We start from the raw sequence: 12,892 nt of genomic DNA, 5'->3' as shown, positions 1-12,892 counted from the left end.
CGAGCGGTGATAAGTTGCAAAGTAATGCAGGAGGCAATCAGCCTCAGAGAGAGAGATTCGAGATGCAATCGGAGAAACGTGGACGTTTTGGGGTACGGATGCCTCAGGCAGCACCACCAAAAATAATTTAATGAATTTCTAAACTTCAACTTACAACGCAACTTGCACATTCAATACCACACACCATGTCACGCCCTGAAGATATCCTGTATGACCGCCTGACCCTTCTCCACAGATCTTAAAGAAGAAGGAAAAAAAACTAACCTCACATCTCGAAAACTCCAGCCCTCCGGACCTGTTCTACAACGACAATGAATCGCGAAAGTATACAAAGTCCTCGCGAATCCGCAACATCCAAGCCAGCATGACCAGTCGCGCACTGGAACTCCTCGACCTAAAATCCCCCTCCTTCATCCTCGACCTCGGCTGCGGCTCCGGACTCTCGGGCGAAATGCTGTCCGAAGTGTCACCCGAAGAAGGCGGCCCGCACACCTGGATCGGGATGGATATTTCACCTAGCATGCTGGACGTGGCTTTACAACGCGAAGTAGAAGGCGATCTATTCCTTGCCGACATAGGCCAGGGCGTACCCTTCCGACCGGGCACATTCGACGCCGCAATCAGCATCAGTGCAATCCAATGGCTGTGCAATGCGGAATCGAGCGACGTCAGTCCTGAAGGTCGTCTGCGACGCTTCTTCGAAGGTCTGTATGCCAGTCTTCGTCGGGGTGGACGTGCGGTGTGTCAGTTCTACCCGAAAAACGATGTCCAGCGGAGTATGATCAGTGGAGCTGCTATCAAAGCGGGCTTTGGTGCGGGTATCCTTGAAGATGACCCCGGGACTAAGAGCAGCAAGTTGTATCTGGTTCTGACTGTTGGTGGTGGTGGTCTGCCTGGTGATATTACTGGTGTTGTGAATGGCATGGATGATGTTAATGTCTTGGATGCGAGACGCAAGGCTACGGAGATCAATAATGCTCGTGCGCCGAGGAAGGGCGATAAGGCTTGGATTATGAACAAAAAGGAGCAGATGGCGAAGAAGGGCAAGGTCGTTAAGGCGAGCTCGAAATACACTGGCCGCAAACGACGAATCGCTTTCTGATTGAACTGCTTTTGTTTACGGGCACCGCCGGGCGTCTTTGGTGGATTCGATAAAAGAGAAACAAAAAAGGAGAAAAGCCTGGATGGAAAGAGTGTTCAAGTCATTCCCCCTCGAGTACATAACTTTCACCCATTCTGTCTGTGTATGCGCATTCCCTTGGGCGTTATCCATATGCCTGAATCGGAACCTGTTCACATAGTCATGTCGAGGGATGCTCATGGCTGTCACCTACATGTTCGACTCATCAAGTGAGTCGATTGTGAGGTGCCTGCTAGAGGCCTCGCAATGGGTTGGAGGTTTGAAGGTTGAGCTCTTTACCTTCTGGGCACCGTGATATGAAGTTGGCCCATTGAAGATTCATGGCCTTCTTTGATGTTTATACCCAACTATTAATGCAATGAATGTCCACGTTATGATCACAAAAGAAAAATTGTCTATTGCTATAACCGGGGAACGTTTCGAGCTAAATGGAAAGGAAAGATAATACATCAAATGAGGACCACACCGACCAATTCATGTGCAAAACACATTCCAAGAATCAGCAGGCAGCATCCTCAATCGTAGCGGTAGGTATATTGGAGCGCGCGGGATTCCAAAATTTACAGAGACGCCTCCATCTTGTCCAAAACAGCCCGGGTGAACTCGTGAGTGGTAGCCTGACCACCCATATCGCGGGTCATAGTGCGGCTAAAAGAAGAAAGTCAGCAACTCGGTCATTTTTCATAAGGGTATTGGTGTTCACTCACCCTTCACCGATAACATCGTAGACAGCCTTGGAAATGCGGTTGGCGTGGTCATCGAGACCAAGGTGGCGCAGGAGCATGGAGCCAGACAGGATCATAGCACTGGGGTTGGCCTGATCCTTGCCCTTGATGTCAAGACCGACGTGACGGCAGCCAGGCTCGAAGACAGCAACATCACGGCCCATGTTGCAACCGGGAACAACACCAGGTCCACCAACGAGGGCGGCGCCAACGTTGGACAGAATGCCACCGTAAAGGTTAGGCATGACCATAACGTCAAACTGCTGGGGACGGGACACAGCCTGCATGGAAGCGTTGTCCACAATCATGTCGTTCACCTCCAGGGTGGGGTAGTCCTCAGCGACCTTGTGGAATGTACTGCGGAAGAGACCATCGGCCAACTTCATGATGTTGGCCTTGTGAATGCAGGTAACCTTCTTGCGGTTGTTGGCAAGGGCGAAGCTGAAAGCGAACTTGGCGATACGCTCGGACTTGGCGCGGGTGATGATCTTCAGGGACTCGACAACGCCGTTAACGGACTGGTGCTCGAGGCCGGAGTACTCTCCCTCGGTGTTCTCACGGATGATGCAGAGGTCGACATTCTTGTGGCGAGTCTCGTAACCGGGGATGTTCTTGATCAGAGAGATGGAGGCGTAGATGTCCAGCTCCTGGCGCAGAGCAACGTTGAAGGACTGGTGGCCCGAGCGCTCAATAGGAGTGTGGAGGATACCCTTCAGACCGAGCTTGTTGCGCTTGAGGGAAGCCAGGGACTCGCGGAAAAGCTCCTCGGAGTGCTTGTTACCGGCGTCGACACCGCTAACATCGACCTGCTCCCACTCAATGGGAACGTTGTCGGCCTTGAAGATGGTCTTGACCGATTCGGCGACCTCAGCACCGATACCGTCACCTTGTCGAGTGTTAGTCCAGAGCATGCGCTATGGAAGCAGGGAAGGCGCAAAATATGTGAGGCATACCAGGGATGAGGGTCACGGTGTACTTGCCACCATACTTAGTGGGCTTGAAGATGTCCGACTGAACACTGGCGAAGGCTGCGCAAATTCGTTAGCGGGGGCGTATTTCGAGACTCGTCAGGGAAGATCAATTGGCGTACTTCTGGCGGGAATAGAGCGACCGAGAGATGAAGCTCCGGAAGCACTGCGGAGCAGAGTCTATAGTGAGCAAGGACAGGTTAGCTAAAGCCGCCTCCAACTTGCCTTGGGAAAGGACTGAAATCGCGGAAACACGGAAACCTGGAAAAAGCAAAAATGGGGAAAAACTTACCCGAGCAGGCTGTGCCGTTCTAGAGAACATTTTGGGATTGGAGATTGAAACAAAGGGGAAGAATCACAGATCACCAAAAGGAGAGGGGGTTGGAAAAGGGAATATGAAAACGGGAAAAAAAGGCTCCGGATGGGCTCGGCATTCAACATGTGGTTAGCGCCGGCCCGATCTTATCTCAAAGGATCACTGGACCTGGTGGACAACCCTGGAGACTATACAACTCAACACAATGAAACAATGAAACTCTCATTAACTCGGCAGTCTTATTCATTTACCCCTCAAAAGTACAATTTCTTTCGCCAATTCCTATTCACATCCTCTTCTGGTCCTCGAATGTCACACACCCTGAGCTCAGTGGTCAACTCGAACAAAAAAAGATATCCACGATCTTAACTAACATACTCTAGCTCAATTAACTTGGTTTACTAGCCTACTTATCTGTCAAAGCATTCGGGAGGATGGCTTGCCCTAGACCCTCTCTATACGAGACCTGAGTTCCTTATTGGAGTGGCAAGCTGGCATCCGTCAATAAGAACCCTATTGAGAACGGGCGATCTCGAACAGCACCTCTATTCGGGCTGATGTCGATCGACAAAGAACTCTATTCAGGACATCATGCCTCTATTCAGAGCAACGAGTTCTTCGAACCCATGCCCAACATGCTCTTCTCAATAAGGAGACTGCTATTGAACCAGTGATGATCCCTGATCTTCGCGAATATATAAACTTCATTGCAGTTCATCTTCTCGATCTTCTTTTCTCCAGACATCTCAATCATCGAGCTTTCTCAGCCTCTATCCTTCGTTCTTCAAAGTAACTTGCCAATTCCAAACCCCCGGTTTCTCCCTCAACCATCAAGATGAAGTTCACCTCCGTCGTCGTCGCCGTTCTCGCTGCTGGCACCGTCCAGGCCGCCGCTACCGCTAGAGGTCCCAGCGACACTCTCCCTAAGTGGTGTGGCCACATCGGTCAGGGCTGCAAGCGAACTGCTGATGCCTCCGTCGATGTCAAGCGCTCTGCTGATGCTCTCGCCGAGGCCATGGCCAAGAACTTGCCCCTTGTCCTTCAGAAGTGGTGTGGCCACATTGGCCAAGGCTGCTACAAAGCCAAGCGTGCCGCCGATGCCGCCGAGGAGGTCAAGCGTACCAGCGACGCTCTCGCTTATGCCATGGCTGCTCTCGAGGAGGATGACGAGTAAAGGCAAGCTACAGTTTTAGCTATACTATGCATGGAATCAATTGACTGACTTTTCCCAGTGTCTCCTTTACTTTGAATTCCGTGGTGCTGCATGTATCGATGGAGATTTCTCGATAGCTCTCTTTTCAATTACCGATATGCACACCATCGACTACTTTTTCGATATGAAAGTTTATGGAAGCCCAGTTGGCATATGATGGATTGCTTTATGCAAATGCCAATGGCGAACACTCTTTTATCTTCTCCGTTGGTCATGGCATTGATTTCTGGTCAAATCAACATTCGAATTGTGGGGTTTGATGGATCATTACTCAAAGAAATATGTATCTAGAATCGAAGAATTCCATCCCCTTTTGAACACATCATTTCAATTCGAAATCCCAAAAGCCCAAGATGTTCTGGTCAGCTCAGTGGCCGCTAGATTTGGCAGGTTTTCCTTAGGCTTGAGGGGCTTGAGAGGTTATAGTATCTAGCTGGTATGTTTCCTTTATACTGGTCGGGGTATATAGAGGCGAAGGGGCGGCATGGACAAAAACGATAGGGAAAGTAAATATATACAAAAGGAATTCGTTCCAATAGATCTACTCTGATGGAACTAATGGTGGTATACACCACAGCTAGGGTAATATCGTCTCATCTCTTCAAATTCACCATAGGTTGATTCCATCGGACCAGCTTTTGTCAGCTCCCACCATTGCTGACCTTGATACACCGGATCCTTTGAGCCAACATAGGTTTCACCAGTGGTGGGCTCTTTCGGGAGATGAGAGGCTTGATTGGCAACGTTCTCGTAGCCCGATACCATGTACGGTTCAGCATCAGCATAGGCATTTCCATCTGCACTGTCATCCATAGCAGAATCATGCATAGCAAAGTCGCCAGCAGCACTGGCTTCATTTCCAAACTGCGAGTAGAGCTGCCATGTTTGAATCAACCGTTCTCTCTGTTCTGCATCGGCGTTTTCAAAGAGCGCAAGCTGATCCGAAGTAAGGGCATTTGGATCAAGACCGTGATACCTCAGAACATCAGTGCTTGAAGGTTGGTCTGTGTGCTGGGCGACTCTGTGGGCCGAGTGGTGGTAGTGTTGGGTAATGCTGTATGCAATTTCTGGTGCTTGGGATGGTACGATGGTTTCTCTAGGGGCGGGAGGCAGCTGTGTCATACTCATTTGTCTATCAAATAGAGCTGAAAGTTCGTCTTGCACTTTCGAGTTGCTTTCGGAAGCAGACATGCCGCACTATATATATATATATACTCCTGGTCAGGTCCCTTGGAATAACAAGATAAGAACGAGCACAAGCTACCTGTTTACAGTGGGGGTTCTCGATAAATGCTGCAAGTGCATTTGAGATATCGGAGACGTGCCCGCAGTGCGGGCACTGATGTAGGATCGAGGAAGACATGGCGGGGTGGATTTCTGTATAGTTCAACAATATCGGAATGAATGGGAAAATGTCAAAACTCGATTCAAATGTTTGTTCTCTGTAAAACTGAATATGAGAAAGAATTTAGAGAGTGGACTCTTTTGTTTAGATCGAGGGGCAAAGATGCCCAAGTGCTTGTTCGGTTGGGCTGCAGTCCGAGGGGCCACTAGGAGATGTTTAAATGTTATACTGCATATTATGCCTAGAATATACCGTAATGAGCCCATAATATGCCAATAGTGTGTTCATGGTGTGTCCAGAATATGTTCAATACTATAAGGTACTTAAGTAGTACCCTCAAAGCTCGTAGAGAAGACATACAAACCAAAGTACCAATTAGGTATTTAATGGTCATGTGACTAGAAGCTCTGCCAGGCAACCCCGTGACGCGACAGCGTCACTGCTTAGTGCCTAGGAACCTCCGTTATCATCCCCAGAGCTTCCAACCTCACCTTACCTATCCACAGTCTCCCTCCAAACCGGCCATCCTCTTCCCTTATCTGTCCAATATACAGATTAACTCTTTCGATCGCCCGGCCTACCCACGGTGACGTCTATTGTTCTTGAACCTCACCGCATCGCATTGTCACCAAAATCATGGTCAGTCAGCTTCGGATCTCCACAATGTGCTATATTGTATCCCAATCAAGCTAACAGAGTGATTATCCAGACGTCAATCGGCACAGGCTACGATCTCTCCAACTCGGTGTTCTCGCCAGACGGCCGGAATTTCCAGGTAACCAAACACAACCCAGCTCATGGATGAGCCACAGCACCCAGCTTCACGCTGCTGACCATACCATCTAGGTCGAATATGCCGTCAAGGCAGTTGAGAACGGTGGCACTGCCATCGGCATCAGATGCAAGGATGGTGTAGTGTTGGCAGTGGAGAAGATCATCACGAGCAAGCTCCTAAAGCCAGGCGCGAACAAGAGAATCGCGTCAGTCGATCGCCATGTCGGAATTGTGAGACCCTGTTTCCGTTTTATCCATATCGCCTCTTTCCAACGCAATGCGTTTTCATCGAAACCATGCTATCAGGAAGACTTCGAAATACCCCGTTGCTAATCTGGCTTCTTTCTACCAATGCAGGTATCCGCTGGACTCGTCCCCGACGGTCGTCACTTCGTTTCCAGAGCTAGAGATGAGGCTTCCTCCTGGAGAGGCACATACAAAGGTCCTATTCCGATCTCTGCGCTGGCTAATCGCTTGGGTGGGTATGTGCAGGCGTACACGCTCTACTCCAGTGTACGGCCCTTCGGTGTAACTGCTATTGTCGGCGGGTGGGATACCGAGGCGGAGCTTCCAGTTGATGGACAGGTTGGCGATGGACCCAAGACTGGCTCCGGTGGAAAGGTCGAGGGTGCCAAGGCCGGAGGTCCTGGCCTATACATGATCGAGCCTAGTGGATTGTATTGGGTATGTTGTGACTGGCTGAACTCTGTGTATGTGGTTGGATATGCTGACAAGAATTTGTAGGGCTACTACGGTGCTGCTACTGGAAAGGGACGACAGGCCGCCAAAGCTGAACTCGAGAAACTAGACCTGACCTCGGGCAATCTGTCTTTGGCAGATGGTGTGAAGGAAGCTGCCCGCATTATCTATGTTGCCCATGAGGACAGCAAGGACAAGGACTTCGAGCTCGAGATGACGTGGATCAGCTCGGTCGATGGACCGACCAAGGGCCGCCATGAGGAAGTGCCCAAGGAGCTCCTCGAGGAAGCAGAGAAAGCAGCGAAGCGGGCTCTGGAAGGGGACGATGAAGAAGAGGAGGACAAGGGTCAAGGTGAACAGATGGAAGAGTGAACATGTAATAGATTATTCTCCCAAAGAATTATGGTTCTGTGAAGGTGTTTCCTTTCTTACTCCAACGAAAAACCATATACCAAGGACCAAGTCATTTAAGTTCCAAAAATCCACACCAAATATGTTAGAGGGTTCCAACGTAGCCCTCCTCAAAAGATACAACAGATATCTGCCAATTTACCGCAAGAATTACAAAATCTTGCCCTCAGCCCACTCCCTCCGCTTGAGACCCAACTCCACAGCAGCACTACCCCAGTCCTCACCGTGGTTGTGCATAGTACTATCTTTTCCAAGACCAGCCCGTTCCAATCCCTGCTCTTCCGTCAGAACGGTAAGCAATCCAAAGATGACAGGGACACCCGAATCAAGCTGCACGCGCATGAGCCCATGGCTGACCGCGTCAGCGATATATTCAAAGTGCATGGTAGCGCCCTTGATGAGGACGCCAATGGCGATAATAGCATCGAAGGGTTTCTTCGGGGTTGTGGGGTTGGCAGTGCTGGATACCTCGGCAGTGGGCGATGACAGGAGGTCAGCGGTGGCACTGACGCCCTGGACGGAGGAGTTGGCCTGGAGCTGGGAGGCGGCGTAGAGGCTGCGAAGGAGTGTTGGTTAAAGCTATTGAGGCAGATACAGTACACAGTCTACTGTATACTGGTAGACTGTATATTGTATGTCATATGTGATCTCATCACTCACCGTTGCACTGCGAGAGGCAGCTCGTAGCTGCCGGGAACTGTCTGGACTGTTATGTTCTCCGCCAGCACACCAGCTGCTAGCAGGTTCTTCTTCGCTCCTGATACCAGTTGTTCGATGATCACTGTGTTCCATCTGGCGTGGACGATCGCCACGCGGAGTCCAGAGCCTATTGTAAAATCGGTATTAGCTGGGGAGTCTCTCCAAGGGTTGGTGTTTGCTTTTACCATCGTGGGTCTGGGCAGCGCCGGGGCCTTTGATAGTAGTCATTTTTTGAGATAGAGGATTAGTCCGAGAAAAGAAAGATGATGTTGTTTCCTTGGGGATTGGGAGAATTGAGCTTGACACAAGTGTTTATGAATCAGAAGAGCTTGAGGGGCGAAATCCCTCGGTCCCGCATTTGGTGGGGGAAGGCGGAATGTCATCACCCACGGCAATTGAGCGCAATTGGCCTGGGATGGAGCTACGGTCAGTTCAGTTTATACAAGCTGGACACAGACTCTTTACGGTAAACAATACTACATGTAGTAGGCAATGAGTAATAAAAAAAACATAACGAGATTCCATTGTCCCGAAGGCTGAAAACACCTAAAGATAAAAAGATGACCGGATCATAAGAATCGTCTAACCTTGCCCTAAAGAAACATTTATTCGACAGTGACCGACTTGGCCAGGTTACGAGGGAAATCGACATTCAGTCCCTCGCCAACGGCAAGCCAGTAAGAGATAAGCTGCAATGGGATAACATTGAGCAGACCCTGAAGACAATCCACAGTCTTGGGCACGTTGATCTTCTCGGTCAGGGCATCCGAGAACTCGGGGTCATCATGGTTGCAGATGACAATGGGGCGACCACCACGAGCAATGACTTGCTGGTAGGCGTTCAAGGACTTGGTGAACAGGTTGTCACGGGTGAGAATCATGATAATGGGAAGGTTCTCGTCAACAAGAGCCAAAACACCGTGCTTCAATTCACCGGACATGACGGCTTCGCAGTGGAGGTATGAGATTTCCTTGATCTTAAGGGCACCCTCAAGGGCAGTGGGGAATTGAGCACCACGACCCAACAGCAGCAAGCTCTTCTGGTTCTTGAAGAACTTAGCACACAGCTCCTTGATCGGATCGTTGAGCTTCAAGATCTGCTTGAACTGCTCGGAGATCTGTCCAAGTCCCTCCATGATCTCCTCACGTCGCTCCTGCTTGGAGGCACGATCTTCACTCAGCGACAAAGCGAACATGACCATAGCCACAAACTGAGAAGTGTACGCCTTGGTCGAGGCCACACCGATCTCGGGGCCAGCGTTAATGTGCACACCGCAGTGGGTCAGGAGAGAGATGGAAGATCCGACAACGTTGACACAACCAACGGTCAGGGCGCCACGTTCCAGACAGTAGCGAAGAGCCATCAGGGAATCAGCGGTCTCTCCAGACTGAGAGACAAACACACAGGTGTCATCACGGAACACTGGGGCCTGTCGGTCAAGGAAGTCGGAGGCGAGCTCGACTGCGATAGGAATCTCAGTGAGCTCTTCGAAGATACCACGCACAGCCATGCATGAGTGGTAGCTAGTTCCACAGGCAATGAAGATGATTCGTCGGCAGCGACGGATAGTCGAGATGTACTGACGGAGACCACCGAGGGTAACCTTCTTGTTGGCGACATCCAGACGACCTCTCATAGTGTTGACGACAGACTCGGGCTGCTCGAAGATTTCCTTCTGCATGAAGTGATCGAACTTGCCCTTCATGATCTCCTGCAATTCGAGTTCAATGGTCTGGATGGCACGAACGTTGGAGGTGCCATCATCCTTGGTCAGACGGTGGATGTTGAGCTGTCCCTCGTGGATGTGGGCGATATCGTCATCCTCCAGGTAAAGCACCTTCTTGGTGTGCTCCACGATGGCAGATGGGTCAGAAGAAAGGAAGAACTCCACGGGCTGGGGGATGCCATCGTCGGACAGGAATGCCCGAGACTGGGAGCGGTGCAGCAGAGACTTGTCGGGAGGGGCAAGGAGGCTTGTGGCAGACTTCTTGGCTGCCGCATTCTGGGGAGGCCTGCTCCGCGGAAAGGACACCATCTTCCGAATATTCAACATCCACGAAATCCACCTTCATCTTCTTGGAGGTCTTCACACCGATGACCAGGGGGAACCCTTACGGGCCGCAATGACCTCATGGGGGTAGTGGACCGACTTGAGCAGCAAACCAAAGGCACCCTCAAGCTCTTTGATGACCGCCTTGGCCAGGACTGTGAATTCGATGTCGGGGTGTTGGTCGTAGAGGTACTTGGCGAGCTTGGCGATGCACTCGGTATCAGTCTCAGTCTCGAAGCGGAAGCCCTTGGTCTCCAGCAGAGCCTTCAATTCTTTATAGTTGGTGATGATACCGTTGTGAACGACGGCGAACTCCCAGTTGGGATCGGAACTATCAACACCAATTCAATTAGCTTCTGAATCTCTCTCAATGATCCGGGGATGATGTTTTCCGTCGACTTTGGGGGACTTACCGGTGGGGGTGGCAGTTTTGGCGGGAGGGGGTACCGTGAGTAGCCCAACGGGTGTGAGAGATACCAGCATGAGACTCAAAGGTCTTGGTCATGTCATATGTGCTCTGCTCAATGAGTTCCTTCAACTTGGCCACCTTGCCAACTTCCTTGAATGCACAGACTTCATTTTTCTTGTTGCCATCCACGGCCATACCAGCCGAGTCGTAGCCACGGTACTCCAATCTGGAGAGGCCTGGGGGAAATAACGGTGAGCAAAAGGTTAAAATCTTTGGGCAACTTTTAGCCACTCACCATTAAGCAGTGTGTCAATGATGAACCTGCGGTCCTTCTCCACGAGGTAGTTGATGTAGCCGAAAATTCCACTGAACAGACTGTGAGTATATCAACCATTGAGGAATGTAGACCAGAGCTTACCACATGATGGGCAAAAACGAAAAGTGAATGCAAAGAACAATGGTATTGAGAGAATAAAGATTGTAGAGAGAGGATTGTAAAGGGGAGGATTAAAAAGTAGCAGAGGAGGGGAGAAGAGATAGAAAGAAGCAAGGAAGGCACAGGTGTTTCGTATTTATAGAGGGGGGGCAAGAAACAGAGTAGGGTAGGGGGAGGGGCGGATTATTATTAGCTCTTTCACTTTGTGCAAGCTTTCATCCAATGAGGGGTGTGCTCGGACCAACTTTGGTTGTTAGGGGAATCGAATGTCTCACTTGGCACACATATTATTCTATTATTCTATCATTCTTATTTTCCTTTAACTTCAGAAAAAAAAAAAGATACCTATATTAAATAAATTTTACATCACAATGCTGTGGTGAATAGTGAATAGTACTAGTATCTAGGTAGTGTCAATAATAGTACAGAGTAAATAAATAATACATTTTTTATTTTCCTCCTTTTCTTGGCAACTTCAGTACTTGGTTGCCCAGACAGGTGTCATATATTGGTCTGATCTTCGCTAGGTTTCTATCTTGGCCAAATATATTCACGCTAAATCGGAGCTATCAGGCGAAACAAAAAAGTGGCGGAGCTCTTAAAAGTCCCCCCAAAAAAAACCATACGGGGGGGGAAATCTATAATTATATCTTTTAGTGGCCCGGCACATTCCTTAGTGGGAAGATCCCCTGAAAAAAAGGAACCTTGGAAAGGTTCGACAGACGTTCCACGCCTCTGCAGTTGCTATTTTAGCTCTTTTATACGAATTACCCCTGGACTCGGTATCGCCGACTGCATATACTATTGGTCCCTCGCAATTAATTGCCCGGCCCAAATATATTTTTTTGTCATTCATACACATAGTATGGGCTGAGGGGGACTACCCACCACGCTACCTTATTGTACGCCTTATATGGAGTAGTTTGATGTGGATAAGCTGAGATATATGGTTGATCTCTCTATATTGTATGTCAGCCTCATACAAGCTTCGATGGGAGAGAGAAAGCAGCAGGGCAAGTGCTGCGCTATAGCTAGTCACCTCGAATAATTTACTCCCCGGGGCGATAACCATTGTCATGTCCGTACATATGTACGTATCTGAGTTGCACATAACTAGATACATATATACATATGTATATTCCACACATACACCAGTTTTCAGGCCGCGCAAGATGGCTTTCCCTTTCCGCTTTAGTGCCCACCCTTTACCACTTTTGGTTGACTGAGTAAACCTTGGAAACTGCCCCAGGTGACCTCGGGACCCCTGAGTATTACATAAGCATTGAACTCGCCCGCGGGCTCACTATGAATGTATCCATGGATGTTGGTATCACGTGATACCTAGGTGATTACGTAGGCTGGATGACTCCCCGCCCGAAGCCGGGCGGGGGTGGGCAATACCTAAAAGTGCACCACGCTAGCCCTATCACGTGCAGCCCTTCTCTGCCCTATCGACCCATCACAAAAGGCCTGGCTTCATCAAAGTGATCATTCATCCTGGTAAACTGGCCATAATCAATTGGGCCACAATAGAGCCTGCTACTTGACCACAAAATCAGCATACCGTTCTATGCTAGATGCTCCTAGGAATACTTTGTCTACTCGTTCCCACGATTCCTTATTAGGCTTTAGAGGACTACCGGTGCCAGGGGAATTGGATGAGTCTACTAGGAGTTTTACAGTATGTCCTGGGATAGCGTTTACC

General features: G+C 49.6%; 8 protein-coding genes across 8 annotated transcripts; 3 read left to right on the top strand and 5 right to left on the bottom strand.

The window, feature by feature from the left end:
* The first annotated feature begins 169 nt into the window (after nt 1-169).
* N7471_004134 (18S rRNA methyltransferase BUD23) lies at nt 170-1,161 on the top strand. Its single transcript, XM_057276853.1, has 2 exons — nt 170-208; nt 286-1,161. Exons 1-2 carry the CDS (start codon nt 186-188, stop codon nt 1,100-1,102), a joined length of 840 nt encoding a protein of 279 aa, XP_057136463.1. The 5' UTR covers nt 170-185; the 3' UTR covers nt 1,103-1,161.
* A 351-nt stretch (nt 1,162-1,512) lies between these two features.
* On the bottom strand, nt 1,513-3,156 carry N7471_004133 (isocitrate dehydrogenase (NAD(+)) IDH1; the record flags this gene model as incomplete). The annotated part of the gene is made up of 5 exons (XM_057276852.1): nt 1,513-1,789; nt 1,849-2,752; nt 2,820-2,894; nt 2,957-3,014; nt 3,127-3,156. 5 exons carry the CDS (start codon nt 3,154-3,156, stop codon nt 1,702-1,704), a joined length of 1,155 nt encoding a protein of 384 aa, XP_057136462.1. The 3' UTR covers nt 1,513-1,701.
* An 829-nt stretch (nt 3,157-3,985) lies between these two features.
* Nucleotides 3,986-4,324, top strand: N7471_004132 (mating alpha-pheromone PpgA; the record flags this gene model as incomplete). Its single annotated transcript, XM_057276851.1, has 1 exon — nt 3,986-4,324. One exon carries the CDS (start codon nt 3,986-3,988, stop codon nt 4,322-4,324), a length of 339 nt encoding a protein of 112 aa, XP_057136461.1.
* A 594-nt stretch (nt 4,325-4,918) lies between these two features.
* On the bottom strand, nt 4,919-5,726 carry N7471_004131 (uncharacterized protein; the record flags this gene model as incomplete). Its single annotated transcript, XM_057276850.1, has 2 exons — nt 4,919-5,560; nt 5,628-5,726. The coding sequence occupies 2 exons, from the start codon at nt 5,724-5,726 to the stop codon at nt 4,919-4,921; spliced, it is 741 nt and encodes a 246-aa protein (XP_057136460.1).
* A 618-nt stretch (nt 5,727-6,344) lies between these two features.
* Nucleotides 6,345-7,553, top strand: N7471_004130 (proteasome core particle subunit alpha 7; the record flags this gene model as incomplete). The annotated part of the gene is made up of 5 exons (XM_057276849.1): nt 6,345-6,347; nt 6,418-6,483; nt 6,555-6,713; nt 6,840-7,166; nt 7,227-7,553. The coding sequence occupies 5 exons, from the start codon at nt 6,345-6,347 to the stop codon at nt 7,551-7,553; spliced, it is 882 nt and encodes a 293-aa protein (XP_057136459.1).
* Nucleotides 7,554-7,742: 189 nt separating this feature from the next.
* N7471_004129 (lumazine synthase RIB4) lies at nt 7,743-8,519 on the bottom strand (the record flags this gene model as incomplete). The annotated part of the gene is made up of 3 exons (XM_057276848.1): nt 7,743-8,148; nt 8,253-8,418; nt 8,477-8,519. 3 exons carry the CDS (start codon nt 8,517-8,519, stop codon nt 7,743-7,745), a joined length of 615 nt encoding a protein of 204 aa, XP_057136458.1.
* Nucleotides 8,520-8,896: 377 nt separating this feature from the next.
* On the bottom strand, nt 8,897-10,327 carry N7471_004128 (uncharacterized protein; the record flags this gene model as incomplete). Its single annotated transcript, XM_057276847.1, has 1 exon — nt 8,897-10,327. One exon carries the CDS (start codon nt 10,325-10,327, stop codon nt 8,897-8,899), a length of 1,431 nt encoding a protein of 476 aa, XP_057136457.1.
* Nucleotides 10,328-10,378: 51 nt separating this feature from the next.
* N7471_004127 (Glutamine:fructose-6-phosphate amidotransferase) lies at nt 10,379-11,174 on the bottom strand (the record flags this gene model as incomplete). The annotated part of the gene is made up of 4 exons (XM_057276846.1): nt 10,379-10,673; nt 10,756-10,987; nt 11,047-11,117; nt 11,170-11,174. 4 exons carry the CDS (start codon nt 11,172-11,174, stop codon nt 10,379-10,381), a joined length of 603 nt encoding a protein of 200 aa, XP_057136456.1.
* Nucleotides 11,175-12,892: the final 1,718 nt, after the last annotated feature.

This window comes from Penicillium samsonianum, assembly GCF_028829775.1.
Source record: "Penicillium samsonianum strain IBT 33392 chromosome Unknown utg000003l_segment0_segment0, whole genome shotgun sequence".
Lineage (NCBI taxonomy): Eukaryota > Fungi > Ascomycota > Eurotiomycetes > Eurotiales > Aspergillaceae > Penicillium > Penicillium samsonianum.
This window is presented reverse-complemented; position numbering and strand designations above follow the sequence as displayed.